Source organism: Pan troglodytes, chromosome 13 (assembly GCF_028858775.2).
Source record: "Pan troglodytes isolate AG18354 chromosome 13, NHGRI_mPanTro3-v2.0_pri, whole genome shotgun sequence".
NCBI lineage: Eukaryota > Metazoa > Chordata > Mammalia > Primates > Hominidae > Pan > Pan troglodytes.
Window position 1 is genome coordinate 31294425 of NC_072411.2, and position 21527 is coordinate 31315951.

Below are 21527 nucleotides of genomic sequence, written 5' to 3' on the forward strand. Positions count from 1 at the left end.
CACCACGCGCAGCTAATTTTTGTATTTTTAGTAGAGACGCGGTTTCACTATGTTGGCCAGGCTGGTCTTGAACTCCTGACCTCGTGATCTGCCCGCCTCAGCCTCCTATAGTGCCGGGATTACAGGCGTGAGACACCGCGCCCATCTGTTTTTATTTTATAAACGACTGAAAAAAGACCAGAGCCAGGCCTCCTCCCTTCCATCACTAATCTTTATTGCAATAACTCCCTCCTTTGTCGTCCTGTACCTAGCTCAGACCAGACGACACCCCAAACACAAACACCAAGACAGCACCTCTTTAATACGAAATAATAAACATACCTCCCCCGGAGAGACACCCTGAACTAACCAAATCATTGTAACTATACACTAAGCCTTACATAAAAATACTAACATTTGGCCGGGCGCGGTGGCTCACACTTGTAATCCCAGCACTTTGGGAGGCCAACGTGGGTGGATCACCTGAGGTCAGGGGTTCGAGATTAGCCTGACCAACATGGTGAAACCCCCGTCTCTACTAATAACACAAAAATTAGCCAGGTGTGGTGGCGGGCGCCTGGAATCTCAATTACTCAGGAGGCTGAGGCAGGAGAATCGCTTGAACCCGGGAAGCGGAGGTTGCAGTGAGCCAAGATCGCGCCATTGTACTCCAGCCTGGGTGACAAGAGCGAAACTCCGTCTCAAAAAAAAAACCCAAAAAACCCCCTAACATTCTAGTACACTTCCCTGAACTCTTGTCTATAGAAATGATCCCGCACTTCTACACTTGAAACGCTGACTTGCATTCTCTAAAATCTGCACTCCTGAGCGGGCGCCCGCAGCCTCCGCACTGGCAAAGAATCTGTGAGCTGAGCTCCGCCCCGCTCCGACCCCGTAGTGGCGGTCACCCGGGGTGTGCTCGACTCCCGGGTGCGGCCTGAGGATCCGCGCCCTGGCGTCTGGGCACACACAAAGGTTTCTGCGGCGCAGGACTATCTCAAAATATAAATTAAATACTTTTTTCACAGACAGTTAATAAAAAAACTACAGCTACACCCGGCCCTTTCGCCAACTGGGACCGGCCCACTGCGCGCTCGCGCTCGCGCTCGTCCATCCGGGCGTCTCGAGGGCGCCGGCGGGAGCGAGCACGCTGCGCAGTCACGTGCCCGGCGCGCCCCCGTCGCGGCGCGCTCAGGCGGAAGTGAGGTCGGCGGCTCCGGTGGCTGCGCAGCGTCGGCGGGGAGCGCGGGCTGCGGAGAGGCGGGCCGGGCCAAGCGGAGCCGAGTGAGCGGGAGCGCGGCGTCCGGGAGGCGGCGGAGACGCGGGGCTCGGAGGGTCAGCCTCTTATCGTAGCAGGTCTCCTCGGCGCGCCCCCCTTGTTTCGCCCCACGGCCAAGCCCGCCGCGGGCCGGCGTGCGCTGGTCACTGAGGCCCAGGTCGCCGCCGCGGCGCGGTGAGTGGGGGCGGGCAGCGGGCGACTGCGCGTCCAGGCCGGAAGTGCGGCGCTTTGTGCGGCCGGCTCGGGGCGGCGCCAAGGTCGGTCCGCGGCTCGGGGTCGCTGGGCGTCTGGACCGGCCTGGGCTGCGCTTTGTGCCGCGGGCAAGGCCGGGCGGGGGCCGGGGGCGGAGCTCGGCCGGACACGTACGCGTGCAGGTGCGGTCCGGGCGGCGCGGGCCTGCCGCCTAGGTGGCCAAGGTGGCTTCGCGGCGCGGGGCGTTCTCCTAAAGGTCGGGGTCACAGCCGTCAGGAATGCGAGCGTGAAACCCGGGGGCAGAGCTTTGTGACAATAGTCATTTCCAATGTGTAACTGCTCACTTTGTCTACCCACGAAGTAAAGATAATTTTTTTTTTTTGCTTGGCGGAATCTGAGCGTTCTCCTTCCAGCTTGAAAAGGCACGATTTAAATTACAGATTTTTAAGATTTCCTTCAGAAAGGACGTTTCGTGGCCTAGCCTGGGTTAACTTTGAAAAAAGAGTGCAGTGCGCCTTTACGACGTCCACAAATAAGGGTATTTCTGTTTTATAGTGTATGTGAACATGAAGTGTGCATCTCATGGGCTGTTTGAGTTAATGTTTAATCATTAAAGTCAAACAAGAATATTTTGCAGTGTTTTCGCATGCAAGGAAGCTTTACAAATAAAAAGGTTTATATAGTTTCCACTCCTTAAACTTTCAGGTCATCCTTGTGTAATTTGAGATCACTTTTCTCAAATACTATGGATGAAAGATTCTAGATTAAATAAAACTTTTTGGTTTTGGCAAAAACAGGACACATTTTTAAGCTCTTGTAGATAAAGGAGTGGGTTATTTTTGCTTTGACAGCCAAGATTTGAGCAGTGTAAGGCTATTCTAATTTTGAAGCTAGTGTTGCAGAAATTGTGAAGATCTTGCTTCTCTTTGTCTTTACGAAGCAGGCTTACTTTGGTGGAGTGTTGGCATATGTTACTCATGTAACATTTTGGAATGTTTCTGCATACCAGAAAGCTTTAAAATGAGTTAAAATTAGTTGCGATTTTGACTAAATGAAAGTTAAGGTCTCGTAGAAGGCGGCCTGTAGACTTTAAGAGTTGGAGCCTGCTTTCTTTGGGTTCTCCTGGGTGTTCCCTGTGCAGCAGTCACTGGAAATGCAGAAGCAGGTGGTTCTCTTTTTCCTAACTCCTGCACTTAGGAATAGTGGAAGAATTAGGCTGTGTGTATGAGTTAAGTGCCTGGAACCTAAAAGGAGGACGGAAGCAGCCCAGGTCTTCTTATCAGATCTTAATGTATTTGTTAGGAAGTAAGAGCAGTGTAATGCCATAGAAGTAGAGGATTAGAACTGAAAAAAATCTACAGTGGGTTTTAAAATTTTTTTATATAGGTTCCGTAGTTTAAAGGGAAATTATACCCAAGTTGTCTTAGACAGTTTCTTTTCCTGGATCAATTGAGCACTTTTTTTTTTTTTTTTTTTTTTTTTTTGAGACGAGTCTCCCTCTGTTGCCCACACTGGAGTGCAGTGGCGCCATCTCGGCTCACTGCAAGCTCCGCCTCCCGGATTCACGTCAGTCTTTTGCCTCAGCCTCCCAAGTAGCTGGGACTGCAGGCGCCCGCCACCACGCCTGGCTAATTTTTTTGTATTTTTTTTTTTTAGTAGAGACGAGGTTTCACCGTGTTAGCCAGGATGGTCCCAATCTCCTGACCTCGTGATCCGCCCGGCCTCGGCCTCCCAAAGTGCTGGGATTACAGACGTGAGCCACCGCGCCTGGCCGAGCACAATTTTAAAAGAACAGTACACCAGCGTAATAGAGTAATAGTTTTTTCATGCCTTGTGTCCAGTCTGTTAAGTCTGTCTGATTGTACTGTGCAGAAATACATGAATTCCTCCCAGTAAAATGCAAACCCAAACCTTGGTAATGAAGGTAAAGTTTGGGGGAGAGAACTTCTTTTCTTTTCTTTTCTTTTCTTTTTTTTTTTTTTTTTTTTTTGTGAGACGGAGTGTCGCTCTGTCGCCCAGGCTGGAGTGCAATGGCGTGATCTCGGCTCACTGCAACCTCCGCCTCCCGGGTTCAAGGGATTCTCCTGTCTCAGCCTCCCGAGTAGCTGGGATTACAGGCACGCACCACTGCGCCCAGCTAATTTTTGTATTTTTAGTAGAGACGGGGTTTTACCATGTTCCCCAGTCTGGTCTTGAACTCCTGACCTCAGGTGGTCCACCTACGTCGGCCTCCCAAAGTGCTGGAGACACCACCGCGCTCGGCCTATATACTTTATTTTTTATTTATTTATTCATTTATTTTTTTGAGACAGTTTTGTTCTGTCGCCCAGGCTGGAGTGCAGTGGAGTGATCTCGGCTCACTGCAACCTCCTCCTCCCGGGTTCAAGTGATTCTCCTGCCTCAGCCTCCGGAGTAGCTGAGATTACAGGCACATGCCACCCTGCCCAGGTAATGTTTGTGTTTTTAGTAGAGATGGGGTCTCATCTCACTATGTTGGCCAGGCTGGTCTCGAACTCTTGACCTCAAGTAATCCACCCGCGTTGGCCTCCCAGAGTGCTGGGATTACAGGCGTGAGCCACCGTGTCCAGCTTCTTTTTTAAAAATATATTTTTGTCCAGGAGTGGTGGCTCACGCCTGTAATGCCTGCACTTTGGGAGGCTGAGGCTGGCATATCACGAGGTCAGGTGATCAAAACCATCCTGGATAACATGGTGAAACCCCGTCTCTACTAAAAATACAAAAATATTAGCCGGGCATGGTGGCAGGCAACTGTAGTCCCAGCCACTGGGGGAGGCTGAGGCAGGAGAATGGTGTGAACCCGGGAGGTGGAGCTTGCAGTGAGCCGAGATTGTGCCACTGCCCTCCAGCCTGGGCAACAAAGCGAGACTCCATCTCAAACAAAAAATTTGTATATATTATACATATATATGTTCATTTTGTAGAGATGGAAGTCTCACTATATCGCCCAGGCTGATCTCAAACTTCTGGGCTCAAGCAGTCCTCCTGCCCCAGCCTCCCAAAGCACTGGTGTTACAGGCACTTGCCACCAAGTCTACAAGCTCTTGTTGATGTTGCCAGACATTACTGAGAATTTCCAATGTTGATTTTTCTGAGTATTGTATCTTGTATATTGGTGTTTCTGAGAGTGAATCTAAACCTCTTAAAATTAGATTTCTTGATATAAAATTTTAAAGGCCTCGTGTTATAGTATTTCATACTTAGTGCTCTGTGTGGAACTTTGTTTAGAGATGGTATGTTTCCAAACCAGGAAACAATAGTATATAGTGATAGGTCTTTCTTTTCTTTTTTTTTTTTTTTTTTTTTTAGACAAGAGTCTCACTTTGTCGCCCAGGCTGGAGTGCAGTGGCACGGTCTGGGCTCATTGCGAGCTCAGCCTCCTGGGTTCACGCCATTCTCCAGCCTCAGCCTCCTGAGTAGCTGGGTACAGGCGCCTGCCACCGTGCCTGGCTAATTTTTTTTTTTTTTTGTATTTTTGGTAGAGACGGGGTTTCACTATGGTCTCGGTCTCCTGACCTCGTGATCCGCCCTCGTCGGCCTTCCGAAGTGCTGGGATTACAGGCGTGAGCCACTGTGCCGGCCTCTTTTTTTGAGATGGAGCGTCCATGTCGCCCAGGCTGGAGTGCAGTGGTATGATCTTGGCTCACTGAAACCTCTGCCTCCTGGGTTCAAGTGATTCTCCTGCCTCGGCCTCCCAAGTAGCTGGGACTACAGGTGTGCACCACCACCGCTGGCTAATTTTTGTATTTTTAGTAGAGACGGGGTTTCACCATGTTGGCCAGGCTGGTCTGGAATTCCTGACCTCGTGATCTGCCCACCTTGGCCTCCCAAAGTGCTGGGATTACAGGCGTGAGCCACCATGCCCAGCCAGGTCTTTCTTTTTTCTTTCTTTTTTTTTTTTTTGAGATGGAGTCTCGCTCTGTTGCCCAGACTGGAGTGCAGTGGCGCCATCTCGGCTCATTGCAAGCTCCGCCTTCCGGGTTCACACCATTCTCCTGCCTCAGCCTCCCCAAGTAGTTGTGACTGGCTAATTTTCTTTTTGTATTTTTTTTTAGTAGAGACGGGTTTCACTGTGTTAGCCAGGATGGTCTCGATCTCCTGACCTTGTGATCCACCTGCCTCGGCCTCCCAAAGAGCTGGGATTACAGGCGTGAGCCACTGCGCCTGGCCAGGTCTTTCATTTTAAAGATAGAGTTTTCTTCTGATTATGATTTGATTTTCAAGTTAGGAATTTTTGCTGTCATCTTTTTAAAGGTAATCTGACATTTGTCTATTCTAATGCAGGTGTCAAACCACCCATAAGAATTCTGACAGTTGAGTCATTTCAAATGGGAAACTAAAAATGTGGTAAGCTCGGCCCGGTGCAGTGGCTCACGCCTGTAATCCCAGCACTTTGGGAGGCCAAGACTGGCGGATCACCTGAGGTCGGAAGTTCGAGACCAACCTGACCAACGTGGAGAAACCCTGTCTCTACTAAAAATACAAAATTAGCTGGGTATGGTGGCACATGCCTGTAATCCCAGCTACTCAGGAGGCTGAGACAGGAGAATCGCTTGAACCCGGGAGTCAGAAGTTGCGGTGAGCTGAGATCGCGCCATTGCACTCCAGCCTGGGCAACAAAAGTGAAAACTCTGTCTCAAAAAAAAAAAAAAAAAAGTGGTACGCTCTAGATCCAGCCTTGGGTTTGGGTTTCTTAGTCCACAGCAAATTAGACTGGAAAGTTGGTGGTTGCAGGGAGATTTTAGTAGCACTAACATTTCAGGTAGATTGGTGATGGTGTGTTTTTTCTTTAGTTTTGCATTATGCAGAATTGAAAATGCGGCAGTACAGTGCATAACCTTATATGCAACATCTTGATGTAAAGATTATTAGCATTTACATAATTTCTACTTGATGTAGAGATTATTTGCTCTTTTTGTAGAAATATTTTAAAGTATAGGTGTATCATTTTCGACTTTATATACTTTATTGTGTCTTTACAAATTTATGTAATTATACATAATCACAGTACTGTTACCAGGATTAAACATAATTGTTTCATACCAGCTGATACCCAGTATTCAGTCGTGTCCCAGATATCTTTAAACTCTGTTTACAGTTGTTTCAGTCTAAATCGAGTCCAAGCAAAATTCAGCTATTGCTTTTATGTCTATATCTATTTTAATTTAGAACTATCTGGCCTTCCTCCTCTCCCGCCCCTTTTTTCCCCCCACTATTGCCTTATTGAAGAAACTGGGTCATTTGTCCTCTGGAATGTCCCACTTTTGGTGTTTGTCTGATTGTTTCATGGTGTCATTCAGCATATTCCCTCCTACTCCTGCGTTTCTTGTAAACTGGAAGTTAGATGTAAAGGCTCCATTTGATTTTTTTCCCCCCAGACGGAGTCTTGCTCTGTTGCCCCATCTGGAGTGCAGTGGTGCGATTTCAGCTCACTGCAGCCTCTACCTCCCAGGTTGAAGCAGTTCTCATGCCTTAGCCTCCGGAGTAGCTGGGATTACAGGTGTGTGCCACCACGCCCAGCTAATTTTTGTATTTTTAGCAGAGACAGGGTTTCACCATGTTGCCCAGGCTGGTCTCGAACGCGTGGCCTCAAGTGATCCGCCCTTATCGGCCTCCCAAAGTGCTGGGATGACAGGGATGAGCCACTGCAACCAGCCAAGTAGAGTTTTATTATTATTGGTCTAGGCTATAAGTCAGGTCATTATGGAAGGAGAGCCTCCTAACATCCTTCAGTACTTCATTTGAATTTGCAGTTTTTGGCTGTTAGGAATAATGCTGTTACAAATGTTCATGTCCAACTGTAGGTGTAGCATGTGTTTTCACTTCTCTTGGGTATGTACCTAGGAGTGGAATTGTGGGGTCATGTGGTAACTCTGTTTACCTCAGAGTTGCTCAGGAGCTTCTTTGCCTACCAGAGGACATCTCCACTCAGCCCGTATTTAAGGGTCTCCACTTGGTGGTTGTACCTAAGCTAAGTCTCCACAATCATCTATTACTGATTCCCTACATAGAGCCTAAGCTCCAAACAAACTCAGTTGCTTAATGTTCTTAAAATGCATCTTGCTTGTTCTCATTTCTGAGGCTGATTTGATCCTATCCATTGTTTATTGGAAATGCTGCCCTTTAATTATTATTATTACTATTTTTTGAGACGGAGTCTTGCTCTGTTGCCCAGGCTGGAGTGCAGCGGCACGATCTCAGCTCACTGCAACCTCTGCCTCCCAGATTCAAGTGATTCTCCTGCCTCAGCCTCCTGTGTAGCTGGGATTACAGGTGCCTGCCAACACGCCTGGCTAATTTTTGTTGTATTTTTAGTAGAGATGGGGTTTCACCATGTTGGCTAGGCTGGTCTCCAACTCCTGACCTCAAGTGATCCTCCCACCTTGGCCTCCAAAAGTACTGGGATTACAGGCATGAGCCACTGTGCCTGGCCTAACGCTGCCCTTTATTCAAGTTTTTCCTATTTCTTCCCTCCTCCACAGAATTTTTGCTCTCCCCTCTCAGCCCTCAGAACACTTTATTCTCTTGTGACTCTTAACACTTGTTGCCTTGTATCAGAAAGTATTCATACTTTTAATCTTATTATGTATATGTTTGCACTGTCCAATATGATGGCTGTCACCTACATAGGACTGTTGAAGTTAATTAAACTAAAAATTCACTTACCATATTTGGATAGTACAGACAGGCTTTCATCTTTGTTTTTGAGATAGGGTCTTGCTCCATTGTCTAGGCTGGACTGCAGTGATAACGATCATAGCTCACTGCAGCCTCGAACTCCTGGACTCAACTGATCTCAAGTAGCTGGGACCACAGGTGTGCACCACCACATCCAGCTGATCTTTTTACTTTTTGTAGAGACAGGGTCTTGCCATATTGCCAGGGCTTGTTTCCATTTTTGTGAACAGTTCTGTTGGACAGCGCCTTCCAGATTGTAAAACTCAGAAGAGATTGTGACTTGCCATTTTGTTTTCTCTGTGGCCTTTGTGTAGTGCTTTGCTTATCTGGAATTCAATTAAGAAATAAAAATTAGTAGCTCCTGGCACAGAAGAAAGAAATAACATTTGGGAAATATTTGCTTCTTGAGAGATGATAGTTGAACCAGAGAAGTAGGTGAAGTATTTGCAGACCTCCACAATTTCTTGGTTGCAGATCCGCCAAGCATGGGTTAAAAGTACAGGGGAATAGGGATTGGCAGTTGCTAGTATGTTTATTCCTAAACTGTAGGGTAAGACACACAATTGATTCTCCTGCCTACCTGCTATGCCTTTGTATACTTGTTTCCTCCCTACTCTGAACTGTAGGCCTGCACTGTCCAGTATAGTAACCACTAGCCACATGTGACTACTTATGTTGAAGTTAAATAAAGCTAAAAGATCAATCTCACAGTAGCCTCATTTAGCCTTACTTTTCAGATGCTCAGCACTCTTGGCAGGCGGCTGCTGTAGGGGACAGCACAGATGGAGAAGGATGTGGTCATTGTACAAAGTTTTGTTGGTCAGTGCTGGTCAAGACCTATCACGTAGCTGTAGTTGTGAATGGCATGACAAATCTGGCATTTGGATTTGGTTTAGAAGTTTAAAAAAATTAGACAGTTCAGGTAATGAATGTTTTAGTTACTAAAGTTGCCAGTTTATTCCTGATTTAATCCAGAACTTCCTGTTACAGAGGCTAAGGATGTGACCTAATATTTTCTTCTTACTACAGGATTGCTTGGTTGTGAATATTCTAAATGAGTCAAATGAGCTGAAAATTTGGAGTGGTTTCTTTTTGTATTTTGTCTTCGTAATGGATTTTGACACCTAGAGTGTTCTGAAAGGCATTTGTTTTTTAGAAAGTCGGTAGGTAGTTGCAGCTATTTTGTACCAGATGTTGTTATTGATGCTGGAGATATTGCCTTTAAACAGAACCAAGTGCATGTTCCCTGCTTGTTTTGGCTACATTCTAAATGGGGATGTGGGGAAGACAGACATAAAATGCACATTTTGTGTTTTGTTACTTATTACATGTTTTTCAGAGATGGAAGCTTATTATATTGCCCAGGCTGGTCTTGAACTCCTGGCCTCAAGCGATCCTCCCACAGTGCTGGGAATACAGGCATGAGCCATTGTACTCAGCCTAAAAATAGACTTTTTTTAAGATCTAGCAGTTTTAGGTTCACAGCAAAATTGAGCAGAAGGTACAGAGAGTTCCCATATACCCCCCTACCCCCACACATGCTGTTTTAAATCTTAAAGATCACCTTAATCTTTATAACCACATACATCAGTGAGTGATTTACCAGATGAGGAATAGTGAAAGCTGACACTTCAATACACTGCATTTTAGGAGGCCAAGGCGGGAGGATCACTTGAACTCAGGAGTTCAAGACCAGCCTGAGTGACGTAGTGAGACTCTGTCTCTACTAAAAATGAGCCAGACGTGGCGATGCACACCTGTAGTCCTGGCTACTCTGGAGGCTGAGGTGGGAAGATCACTTAAGCTTGGGTGATCAAGTCTGCAGTGATCTATGACTGACAGAGCGAGACCACGTCTAAAAAATAAATAAAAGTAAATAATACCCTGGATAAGATTCAGAGGAGCTTACTAGAGAGCTGAATGGGAATCAGTTCCCAACAGTACTTCTGTTGGGGAGGGGTAGCGTCCTGGTTGTGGCTGTGCAAGTTCTTGAACTTGTCAGGAAAAAGAAAGATTCATGGATGATAAAACATTGAATGGATTCATAGAGGTGCTGGGCTGTAACCAGTTAGTCTTTCTTAGGAAAAAAAATTTAACAAGTTTTTGAAGAAATACAGGAAACTAGAGTGGCATGGTGGCACACACCTGTAGTCCCATCTACTCGGGAAGCTGAGGTGGGTGGATATCTTGAGCCCAGCAGTCTGAAACCAGCCTGGGCAACATGATGGAACCTCATCTCTATTAAAAAAAAAAAAATACAAAACTTAGCCAGGTGTGGTGGCACCACACCTGTAGTCCCAGCTCCTAGGGAGGCTGAGGTGGGATAATCACTTGAACCCAGCAGGTCAGGGTTGCAGTGAGCTGAGATTGTGCCACTGCACTCCAGCCTGGGCAACAGAGCAAGACCCTGTCTTGGGGTGGGGTGGGGGGCAGAGGGGAGAAATACAGTCTCAGCACTTTGAGAGGCTGAGGTGGGCGGATCACGAGGTCAAGAGATGAGACCATCCTGGCCAACATGGTGAAACCCCGTCTCTACTAAAAATATAAAAATTAGCTGGGTGTGGTGGCGCACGCCTGTAGTCCCTGCTATGCGGGAGGCTGAGGCAGGAGAATCACTTAAACCTGGGAGGCAAAGTTGCAGTGAGCTGAGATCATGCCACTGCACTCCAGCCTAGCGACAGAGCGAGACTCCCTCTGGGAAAATAAATAAATAAATAAATACATACATACAGGAAATTGCAAAAGGACCACTAAATCCACTCCCATCTAGAGTCAATCACTGTTCATATTTTTATATATTTCTTTTCAGACTTTTTTTCTGTTTGTGCTAGGGATGCACATTTTTATACACATAGGTGTTTATATGGAATCATACTGTGTAATGCAGGATGCGGTATAGTACTCTGTTTTCACTTAACATTGTATTATTCTGTTTTTAAACATTTCTTGAAAAGCAGCTGCGTGATATTTCATGTTCTGGATATGTCTTGGTTAACTTAACTATCCTCTGTTAGAAGAACATTTTGGTTACTTGTAGGGTTTTCCCCATGTTTTTTTTGCGACAAAGTCTCGCTCTGTTGTCCAGGTTGGAGTGCAATGGCATGAGCTTGGCTCACTGCTAATCTCCACCTCCTGGATTCAAGTGATTCTTGTGCCTCAGCCTCCCAAGTAGCTGGGATTACAGGTGTGCGTCACCACACTTGGCTAATTTTTGTTTGTTTTTGTTTTGTTTTGTTTTGTTTTTTTGAGACGGAGTCTCGCTCTGTCGCCAGGCTGGAGTGCAGTGGTGCAATATTGGCTCACTGCAACCTCCGACTATCTGGTTCAAGCGATTCTCCTGCCTTAGCGTTCTGAGTAGCTGGGATTACAGGCACACGCCACCACAGCCAGCTAATTTTTGTATTTTTAGTAGAGACGGAGTTTGACCATGTTGGTCAGGATGGTCTTGGTCTCCTGACCTCGTGATCCCTCCACCTCAGCCTCCCGAAGTGCTAAGATTACAGGCGCGAGCCACCATGCCCGGCCAATTTTTGTATTTTTAGTAGAGATGGGGTTTCTCCATGTTGGCCAGGCTGGTCTCAAACTCTTGACCTCAGGTGATCTGCCCACCTCGGCCTCCCAAAGTGCTGGGATTACAGGAGTGTGCCACCGTACCTGGCCTTTCCCCTTGTTTTTAGTGGACATACAGCTAACAATTTTTACTCCTTAGCTTCTGATGGACTGAGGAGAATTGTGAAAAAAAGTTTATCATGCCCTGGTTTGGCACCCATTAGGACATCGAGTGTCCCTTTTCTGTTCTCTGCTGGTTGGGGGCAGCATGAAATGCATTGTTTTATAGCAGCCTAGAGAAAGGACTCTAGCTACCTGCTTTTTGGGGACTGGTACTGGAGAAAAATCTGAGAGCAAAAGTGCTTGGCTAAATTCCCTTTTTTTTCTTTTAGTTTTTGAAATCATGAATCCTGTTTATAGTCCTGGATCTTCTGGGGTTCCCTATGCAAATGCCAAAGGAATTGGTTATCCAGGTAAGCAAGTAAAATTTTGTTTTCATTTTTGAACATTGAATACTTGGTATATTTTCATGTCACTAAGAATGCTTTCTATTGACAAACGCAGCTCAAAGTGGCTTAGACAAGAAAGAAAATACCTGGAAGTGAAAAATCAAATGATAGGACTGGATTTGGTCAAAACTTGATCTAGTGGCTCCAGCAGTTGGGACCAGGATCTAGTTTCTCTACCTCCTGGTCTCAGCTTCGCTTCCTCAGTATTAACTTAGTGTTGGTCACAGGTCCCACTCCTTCTCATTGTGGTCTCTGAAGTTCAGGCCCCTCCCAGTAGTCCCTCACTAAGAGCCTCTTTACCTCCACTCTACAGGAAAGCCTGATGGGACTGCTTGTTCTCTATTCAAACCAGTCCTGGGCTTTGTTCCTATTAAACTCAGCATCCATCCCTGGGCCACAAAGGGGAGTCTGCTGATTGACTTAGGCCTGATCCACATCCCTTTAGTGGAGTCAGCTAGTCAAATATGGACTGCAAGTGAGGGTTGCAGCGAAATGGATATTGAGGGGATAGGAGCTGGTTGGTCAAAAATAGCAAATGGTTGTTCCCTTCGGTGACTTTGCACAAGGAGTAGTTATTTATAATGATAGAGTTTCATTTTGGGTTTTGATAATATGGTAGAAGAGATAACCCCAAAACTTTGTTGCTAAGACTCTCAGAAAGTGAAATAAAACATTTTACAAATGTATAACTGAACTTGCAGGAGGTAAGAGAGATATCTGGGGTCAAATGTGAAGGCCATGTTAAACCCAGCTAACTTGGCATTTGAACTAATGTCGTGCCTGTCCTGGGCACATGTGCTATTTGTGGGTTTTAACAACCCACGTGGGGATAGAGATTGAGTATTAGGACCCTTGCGACAGGGAATGAGAGTGAGACTTCTTATCAGTCATTCTGGTCCCTCTGGAGGGTGATACTCCCAGCAAAGAGATAGACTAAACAGTCTAGTTGTCCAGTGGCCCCATAAGGAAGTTTGTATGCCTGGGCTCTGAGAAGGGGGAGATCTTTACTAAGACTTTGTAAGCATTCAGAGATGTTTGGGGCTCTAGCTTGTATTATACTCCCCAGGGGTTAAGAAGTTGACAAATTAACGTAAAAATAGTCTCCAGGCTTAGTTACTCCTGGGGCTCCTGACAGCAGCGAATGCAGAACTGCTGTGGGGGCATATGTTCACAACCCAGGTTGCGTGGGCTTCCTGCAGGCAAAGTTCTGCCTGCTAGCATGGGATGCCTCCCATCAAGTAAGAGGCACCAGCCATGACAGACTGCAGGAGAAGAACCATCAGGTAGATGCTATGTCACATAGCCAAGTTTAGAAGAATTGCAGTTATAAAAGAAAGAATCAGAAACATAAGAGGGGAACAAGATGCTGAGAAAAAAGAACTAGCTGGAACTTTAAGAAATGAAACAAAATGGCTTATGAACAAATTTCAGGTTAATATCAAGACAAGACACTGGTTAAGAGAGAACCAGAATGCAACATAAGGAAAGGGAGGAAAACAGAACAGTAAAGAAACATCTGGAGCTCTTCTCCAGAAGGGCTGAGTAGAGAAACTGTAAGAAAAGGAGTGACAGGCTGGGCGTAGTGGCTCATGCCTGTAATCCCAGCACTTTGGGAGGCCGAGGCAGGCAGATCATGAGTTCAGGAGATCGAGACCATCCTGGCTAACACTGAAACCCTGTCTCTACTAAAAATACAAAAAAAAATTAGCCAGGCATGGTGGCAGGTGCCTGTATTCCCAGCTACTTAGGATGCTGAGGCAGGAGAATGGCGTGAACCCGGGAGGTGGAGCTTGCAGTGAGCTGAGATCGTGCCACTGCACTCCAGCCTGGGCGACAGAGCAAGACTCTGTCTCAAAAAAAAAAAATTCTTTTACTATTCTTTTAGTGCTTATTGTAAAGATTATACCTCTTTTATTTTTATTTTTTTGAGACCGTCTTGCCCTGTTGCCCAGGCTGGAGTGCAGTGGCACGATCTCAGCTCACTACAACCTCCATCTCCTGGGTTCAAGCGATTCTCCAGCCTCAGCCTCCCGAGTAACTGGGATTACAGATGCATGCCACCATGCCCAGCTAATTTTTTGTTCACTGTGTGAGCCAGGCTGGTGTCGAACTGCAGACCTCAAGTGATCCGCTCTCCTGAGCCTCCCAAAGTGCTGTGATTATAAGCGTGAGCCCCTCTTTTTCTGTTGTTGCCTTACCTTAAGATACTACTTGTGTCACAGTACTCCAGCGTGGTGACAGAGCGAGACTCTGTCTCAAAAAAAAAAAAAGACATTACTGTTTTAATTTTGTGCAATCAACAGCCATTTATATTTATTCACACATTTACTGTTTTTGGTGCTCTTCATTGCTTTCTCTATTTACATGTTTCTCTCTGGAGTCATTGACCTTTATCTGAACAACTCTCAACATTTTTTTTTTTTCTGAGGCAGAGTTTCACTCTTGTTGCCCAGGCTGGAGTGCAATGGCGTGATCTTGGCTCACTGCAACCTCTGCCTCCCGCGTTCAGGTGATTCTCCTGCCTCAGCCTCCTGAGTTGCTGGGATTACAGGCGCCCACCACCATGCCCAGCTAATGTTTGTATTTTTAGTAGAGATGGGTTTTTGCCATATTGGCCAGGCTGATCAAGAACTCCTGACCTCAGGTGATCCTCCCACCTCGGCCTCCCAAAGTGTTGGGATTACAAGCGTGAGCCACTGCGCCGAGCCACATTTTTTTTTTTTTAAACCACAAGTCTGTTAGTGAATTTTGTTTTGTGAAATTGTCTTTATTTTGCTTTTCTTTTGAGGCATTCTTTTGCCGAGTGTGTTTGTTTTTTTTGTGGCTGCTATAACGGGTAACCACAAACTTGGTGGGTTAAAGCCATAGAGATATATTCCCAGAGGTTCGAAATCAAGGCGTTGGCAGGTCTGTACTCCTAGTGCAGGCCCAGAGGAAAATCCATTCCTTGCATCTTCTAGTTTCTGGTGGCTGTCTGCAGTCTTTAGCATGTGGCTTTGTGGCTGCATCACTCCCATTTCTGCCTCCATGGTCACATCCTCTCCTGTGTGTCTTTTGTGTGTTTGTTTTGAGACGAAGTCTCACTCTGTCACCCAGGCTGGAGTGCAGTGGCGTGATCTTGGCTCTCTGCAACATCTGCCTCCCAAGTTCAAGTGATTCTGCCTCAGCCTCCTGAGCAGCTGGGATTACAGGTGCGTGGTGTGTGCCACCACGCCCGACTAATTTTTGTATTTTTAGTAGAGATGGGGTTTCACCATGTTGGCCAGGCTGGTCTTAAACTCCTGACCTCAGGTGATTGGCCTCCGAAAGTGCTGGGATTACAGGCCTGAGCCACCGTGCCCGGCCCTGTGTATTTTTTATAAGGACACTTGTCATTGGATTTAGAGCCAGCCTGGGCAGTCCAGGATTCCAGAATGACCTCATCTCAAGATCCTTCACTTAATCACATCTGTGAAGATTATTTTCCCGAATAATGTCACATTATTTCCTCTCAGCACTTTAAAGATAAAATTTGTCATCTGGTTTCTGTCAAAATAATTTTTTTTTTTTTTTTTTTTTTTGGTGAAAGGGTCTTGCTCTGTCATTCAGGCCGCAGTGCAGTGGTGCAGTCACGGCTCACTGCAGCCTCAAACTCCTTGGACTCAAGGGATCCTCCTGCCTCAGCCTCCCAAGTAGCTGGGACTACAGGTGTGCGCTACCATGCCTGAATAACTTTTTTATTTTAATTTTTGTAGAGATCGGGTCTCACTATGTTGCCCAGGCTGATCTCAAACTCCTGTGCTCATCCCACCTCAGCCTCCCAAAGTACTGGGATTACAGGCCTGAGCCACTGTGCCCGGCCCAGAATAATTTTTGCCTCTTTGAAATGATGTTTCTTCTCTACATTTCCCCCAACCCGTGTACCTTGCTACTTTGAAAATATCTTTGCTTTTACCATGATGTAACTAGATGCGATTTTATTTGTATTTACCTTGCATAGTGTTCAGAGAACCTCTTGACTCTGAGTTGATTTCTTCCAGCAGTAGCAGTAGCTCTTCAAATATTGTTTTTGTCCCTTTCTCTCCTCTCCTGGAACTCCATCTATAAGTGTTTTAGACCATTTCAGTCTGTCCTTTCTGTCTCTTGCACCCTGTTTTGTAGTTTGTTTTTTTCTCCATGAGCTTTAATACAGATAGTTTATACTGATCTGCTTCCATTTGTCCTGCTAATTCTGCTCTAATTTGCTATAATTCATGTATTGAATCAAGTCTTTTTATGTATTTTCTCCATCTTCTGTTTTTTCCAACATACTACTGAGTTATTTTAAAAACTGTTTGCTAACTGCAGTCTCTGGATCACCTGTGCATCAGTTTTTATTGTCCATTTGTTCTGTTCTTTTGTTTTTCCGTCACATGGTCCTGTCTTGGCATGCCTGGTGTTTTTCATTAACTGTCTCACGCAGTGTATTAGAAATTATGGGTGGTTTCACTGATGATGTCGTCTTTTGCTGGGAAGGTGGCATGCTGAATGGTCTTCTTAATCCACTTGGAGCTGGGCTTAGATGCATTTCAGTTTTGGCAAGGCTTGGTCTCCCTTTGTTCTGCCCTTATTCTGGAGCGCAGGGTTTCCATAAGCCTGACATGCTCTGCACAGTCCATCCCTCTTGTGGATCCGTACCCTGATCTTTGTCTTACACCAGGGGAGTAAGGAAAACTCTGCGTTTCAGAGATTTTTGGTTTTTGCTGTCTGCTGGGGTAGCTTTAGAATTTGACATATGTCTTAAAGCAGACTTTAACTGGTTTTGAAGCTCATCTGAGGTCCAATTTTATCACTACAGCCCTTCAAGATCACCAAAACCCATGTTTCTCTGTCCTCCAGCCATGGCCTTCTGTCCAGGGAGAACCTAGACTTGGCCTCTTGCCCATGCTGAGAATTGACAAGCACCGCCCAGGTCAACAAGGCTGTAGATCCTAATTTCTTCTTTGTTCCACAAATGGTAGTGGACACTGGGATGGAATTAGGAACGTAAACATTTTGGGGGGGCTATCACATAGGAAAATCCAGCAGGGAGGAAGTAGAATTAGGGAGAGCCTCAGACTGTGAGGCACATTTGCCGAACTCATGGCCAGCCCACGGGTGCTCTGGGGCAAGGGTTAGCAGTTGGAGGCCCACATGAGGCACCAGCGGCCTGGTCCTGCTCCTGAGACTGTTGACCCACATACTTCTCCTGGCTGAACAGTAGGTTCTTTCTGGAAAAGAGATGCAGGCGGCGTTGCTCACTTCGCTTTGTTGCTTAATGTTTGCCAGGAATCACTCCATAACAGTTCACAGAAGTTTGCCTTGTTCTTTTTTTTTTTTTTTTTTTTTTTAAAAATGTAATAGTGTTACATACACTCCATCTTGTGGGCTTCCATAGTTGATTGAGCCAGTTTCCTTGTGATGGGCATTGGAGTTGTTTGAAGTGTGTGCTATTTTAGTAATGATTCTGTGAACAGCCCTATGTTTGTGTGACTCTGTGGGAATTCTCCTCAGGGTGGGTTCCTAGAGCTGGGGTTGCTGGGTCAGAGAGCAAATACACATGTGATTGTTAGGATACTGCTGAGTTCTTATCAGCAGTGTGAGACGATTTCCCCACAGCCTGGCTAACAGAATGTGTTTTCCAGCTTCTGGATTTCTGCTAGTCGGAAGTTAGTCAGCGTAGTTGTAGTTTGCAATTCTGTGTATCTGTGTCTATTGATTTGAGTGGTGGGGGTGGGGCGGGATGTTTGTTTTTGTGGTTTTAAAAGTTACTTACGTATTAAGTGTACTAGCCCTTTGTCTAAATAATTTAAAGATACTTTATCTGAATTTGTCCTTTTGCTTAACTATGGTATTTTTTGCTGTTCTGAAGCTTTTAATTTTGTAAGGTGATCAGTCTTTTTTTTTTTTTTTTTAAGACGGAGTCTTGCTCTGTCGCCCAGGCTGGAGTGCAGTGGCACGATCTCGGCTCACTGCAAGCTGCGCCTCCCAGGTTCACGCCATTCTCCTGCCTCAGCCTCCCGAGTAGCTGGGACTACAGGAGCCCGCCACTGTGCCCGGCTAATTTTTTTTTGTATTTTTAGTAGAGATGGGGTTTCATCGTGGTCTCGATCTCCTGACCTCGTGATCCACCTGCCTCGGCCTCCCAAAGTGCTGGGATTACAGGCATGAGCCACCGCACCCGGCCAAGGTGATCAGTCTTGTAGAAATGATTCAGGTTTGGGATCGCTTTGGTCCCTTGATGTAGGGAGTCTGGCCTTTCCAGCCTACCATGCCAGAAGAGGGCTAGAGTAGATGCTGAAGGAGACAGTCTCTGTGTCTGCTGGGGGGTGGGGTACCCAGAAAGATCAGGAATAGGAAGAAACAGTGATTCTTAACTCCATTGCTTGGAACCCTGCAGATTCACTGTCTAGAGAGAATGAGAAAAAAGAGGCTGGTGCACCCGAGACCAGCTAAAGCAGTGTTGGGGGTCCTCCCAAAGCTGCCCCTGTAGGTTTTGTGCAGTCCAGGTAGAAACCATTGGAGATAGTGAGGGGAGCCACGCTGCGGCTTGGGTCAGGGTGGTGACAGAGCAAGTGGGATGTGGCTGATGGGATGAGGCGATGGGAGCACGGAAGCAGCAGAGGCTGTCTAGGAGATTGGGAGTCTTTGATCCCCATACCAGAGACCAGGTATGTAGCGACATCTTGTTGCTGGTGGCTAGTGATGCCATATTAAATACTATCGTGTGTGTTTGCTGTTTCATTATAGGACGTGTTAACTTCTTGTTAGAAAGTGGGGGGCCGGGCACGGTGGCTCGTGCCTGTAATCCCAGCACTTTGGGAGGCCGGGGTGGGCGGATCACGAGGTATGTAGATCGAGACCATCCTGGCTAACATGGTGAAACCCTGTCTCTACTAAAAATACAAAAAATTAGCCGGGCACGGGCCCCTGTAGTCCTAGCCACTCAGGAGGCTGAGGCAGGAGAATGGCGTGAACCCAGGAGGCGGAGCTTGCAGTAACCGGAGATCACGCCACTGCATTCCAGCCTGGGCGACAGAGCAAGACTCCGTCTCAAAAAAAAAAAAAGAAAGAAAGTGGGGATGGGAAGGACTAAGCAAAGATGACAGTAGTTTTTCAGGGACCATTAAACACAATCTTCAGCAAACAAATCCAGAGCAGCCCTCTTCCCCTGAGAATATATTGGTAGAGTTTTAGGGAGAGATGAGGAATTTGGAATTTGTGGAAAGTATTGCAGAGGCCTACAGGATATGATCTAGGTCAGTGGTAGTTGAAACTTTTTTTTCTTTTTAAAGAAGGAAACCATTGGAAAAAAAAAATCTTGCTGGTTCCCTGGTCTCTGAGGGCAGTTCCAGACCTTTCTTGGTCTTCCTGTGCTCACAATTGGGCTTCTGAGGAGTCTCTCAGCATCCCCAGAACTGCTGTCCTGGTCTTTCCAGTGGCCATTGTGGGTCTCTTTGAAGTTGAATCCGCCCTTGACGTCCACCACACTCTGTTCCCTGACTAATTAGAGAGGGCAAACGGGAGGGTGAGAGTCCAGGAGGGAAACCCGGAATGGCTTCTGCTGAGGTAGAGGGGGATCAGTTTGAAGTGAGGAAAGCAACTTTGAAGCAAGGATAAAGATGAGAACTGGGCACTTGGAGGGATTCTGGGGCTAGGGGTTGGTGACACTGATGCCTCCTGTTCCCACAGAAACCTGCAAGATGGCTTAGGGATGCAGGGCAATAGAGCAAGGGATCCAGGCTGAGGGGGCTGAAGGGAGGCACGTGAGGAGCTGTATTCAGAACTTTCTGTCCCACCTACAAAGATTTTCCTTTTGGCATTCCACTCAGATCCCCTGCCCTGTTTTTACCTCAACCTTAGGGCTTCCTTGCTTTGGTTACTGTTAGCACCATGATTTGTTCCTAAGGGATCGTAACACCTTAAAAATCCCAGTCCAAGTGCTGTAAGAGACACCTTTCTCCAGGCCTCCTCAACGCAGTTTCTTTTGAAGACTGCTCTTCTCTTTCAACTTTATTTACAGGTGAAGGAAGTGTGCAATAGAGAAGTTACAGCTTCTCACAGCTAGTGGGAACAGTAATCAAGGCTAGGAAACCTGGGTCATCTTGTTGGCTGTGTGCCCCAAATAGAAAGAACGCTTTCTGACCAGGTGCAGTGGCTCACACCTGTAATCCCAGCACTTTGGGAGGCCGAGGAGGGCGGATTATGAGGTCAGGAGATGGAGACCATCCTGGCCAACATGGTGAAACCCCGTCTCTACTAAAAATACAAACATTAGCTGGACATGGTGGCGTGTGCCCGAAATCCCAGCTACTTGGGAGGCTGAGGCAGGAGAATCGCTTGAACCAGGGAGGTAGAGGTTGCAGTGAGCCGAGATCACACCATTGCACTCCAGCCTGGCAACAGAGCGAGACTCTGTCTCAAAAAAAAAAAAAAGAGAGAATACTTTCTAATACCTCAGCTGTCACAAGTGATGCCTCCTGTACTGTGAGCCAGAGGGGTCAGCCCAAAGGGAAGGGAGGCCTTATCGAAAAGGGCAGATGCCTGAGGCCCCCTTTGCTGGTTGCACCTTGGGGCCAGGATTCTGACTGTAGCACTCAATGTCTTATTTGATGTTTCTGTTTCGTTCATATTATGAATTACTAGGTCATGGTTTAGTCTTAATAAGATTCCTCATTTGTATTAATAAAGGTCAGCTTGTTTGCACGTGGACTGTAGTTGGATTTTTCCCATTTCTGTGTGTATGCATTCCCAGTTAGAGCTCCTTCTGTAAGAAGACTGAAGCTTAAGTAAGACACAGCCTGGGTTTATGACTGGTGTCTTAATTTGTTTTCTGCTGCTTTAGCAGAATATCAGGCTGGATAATGAAGAGAAATTTATTAGGCTCTTGGTTCTGGAGGTTAGGGAAGTCCAAGAGCATGGCGATGGCATCTCGTGAGGGCTTTTGGGCTCTATCCTCTTGTGATGGATGGTGGAAGGGCAGCGAGTGTGTCAGAGAGAAAGGGGGCTGAACTTGTCCTTTTTATCAGGAACCCACTTTCATAATAAAGCCGTCACCTGTTAAATGTCCCACCTCTCAGTGCTGTTAAAATGACAAATTTTAACGTGAGCTTTGGAGGGGACATATGAAAACATATTAGCTGGTCATGCTGGAGAAGTTGGGGATCAGAACATCAAAATATGGCAAGGCGTGGTAACTCATGCCAGTAATACCCGCACTTTGGGAGGCCGAGGCAGGTGGATCACCTGAGATCAGAAGTTCGAGACCAGCCTGGCCAGCATGGCAAAACCCCATCTCTACTAAAAATACAAAAATTAGCTGGGCG

At 46.4% G+C, this 21527-nt stretch overlaps 1 protein-coding gene across 9 annotated transcripts in view; it reads left to right on the forward strand.

The window, feature by feature from the left end:
• Positions 1–1134: 1134 nt before the first annotated feature.
• The window catches only part of FAM168B (family with sequence similarity 168 member B), a 45662-nt gene continuing 25269 nt past the window's right edge, over positions 1135–21527 (forward strand). The window contains exons 1-2 of one of the 9 annotated variants that reach the window (XM_515789.8): positions 1135–1432; positions 12088–12168. In XM_515789.8, coding sequence (XP_515789.1) covers positions 12099–12168 — 70 coding nt within the window. In that variant the 5' untranslated portion in view covers positions 1135–1432; positions 12088–12098. Of the gene's footprint in view, positions 1707–3106; positions 3263–3355; positions 3375–12087; positions 12169–21527 lie in introns of those variants that run through there. The other 8 variants (XM_003309246.7, XM_054679740.2, XM_063791069.1 and 5 more) reach the window with 8 other exon arrangements.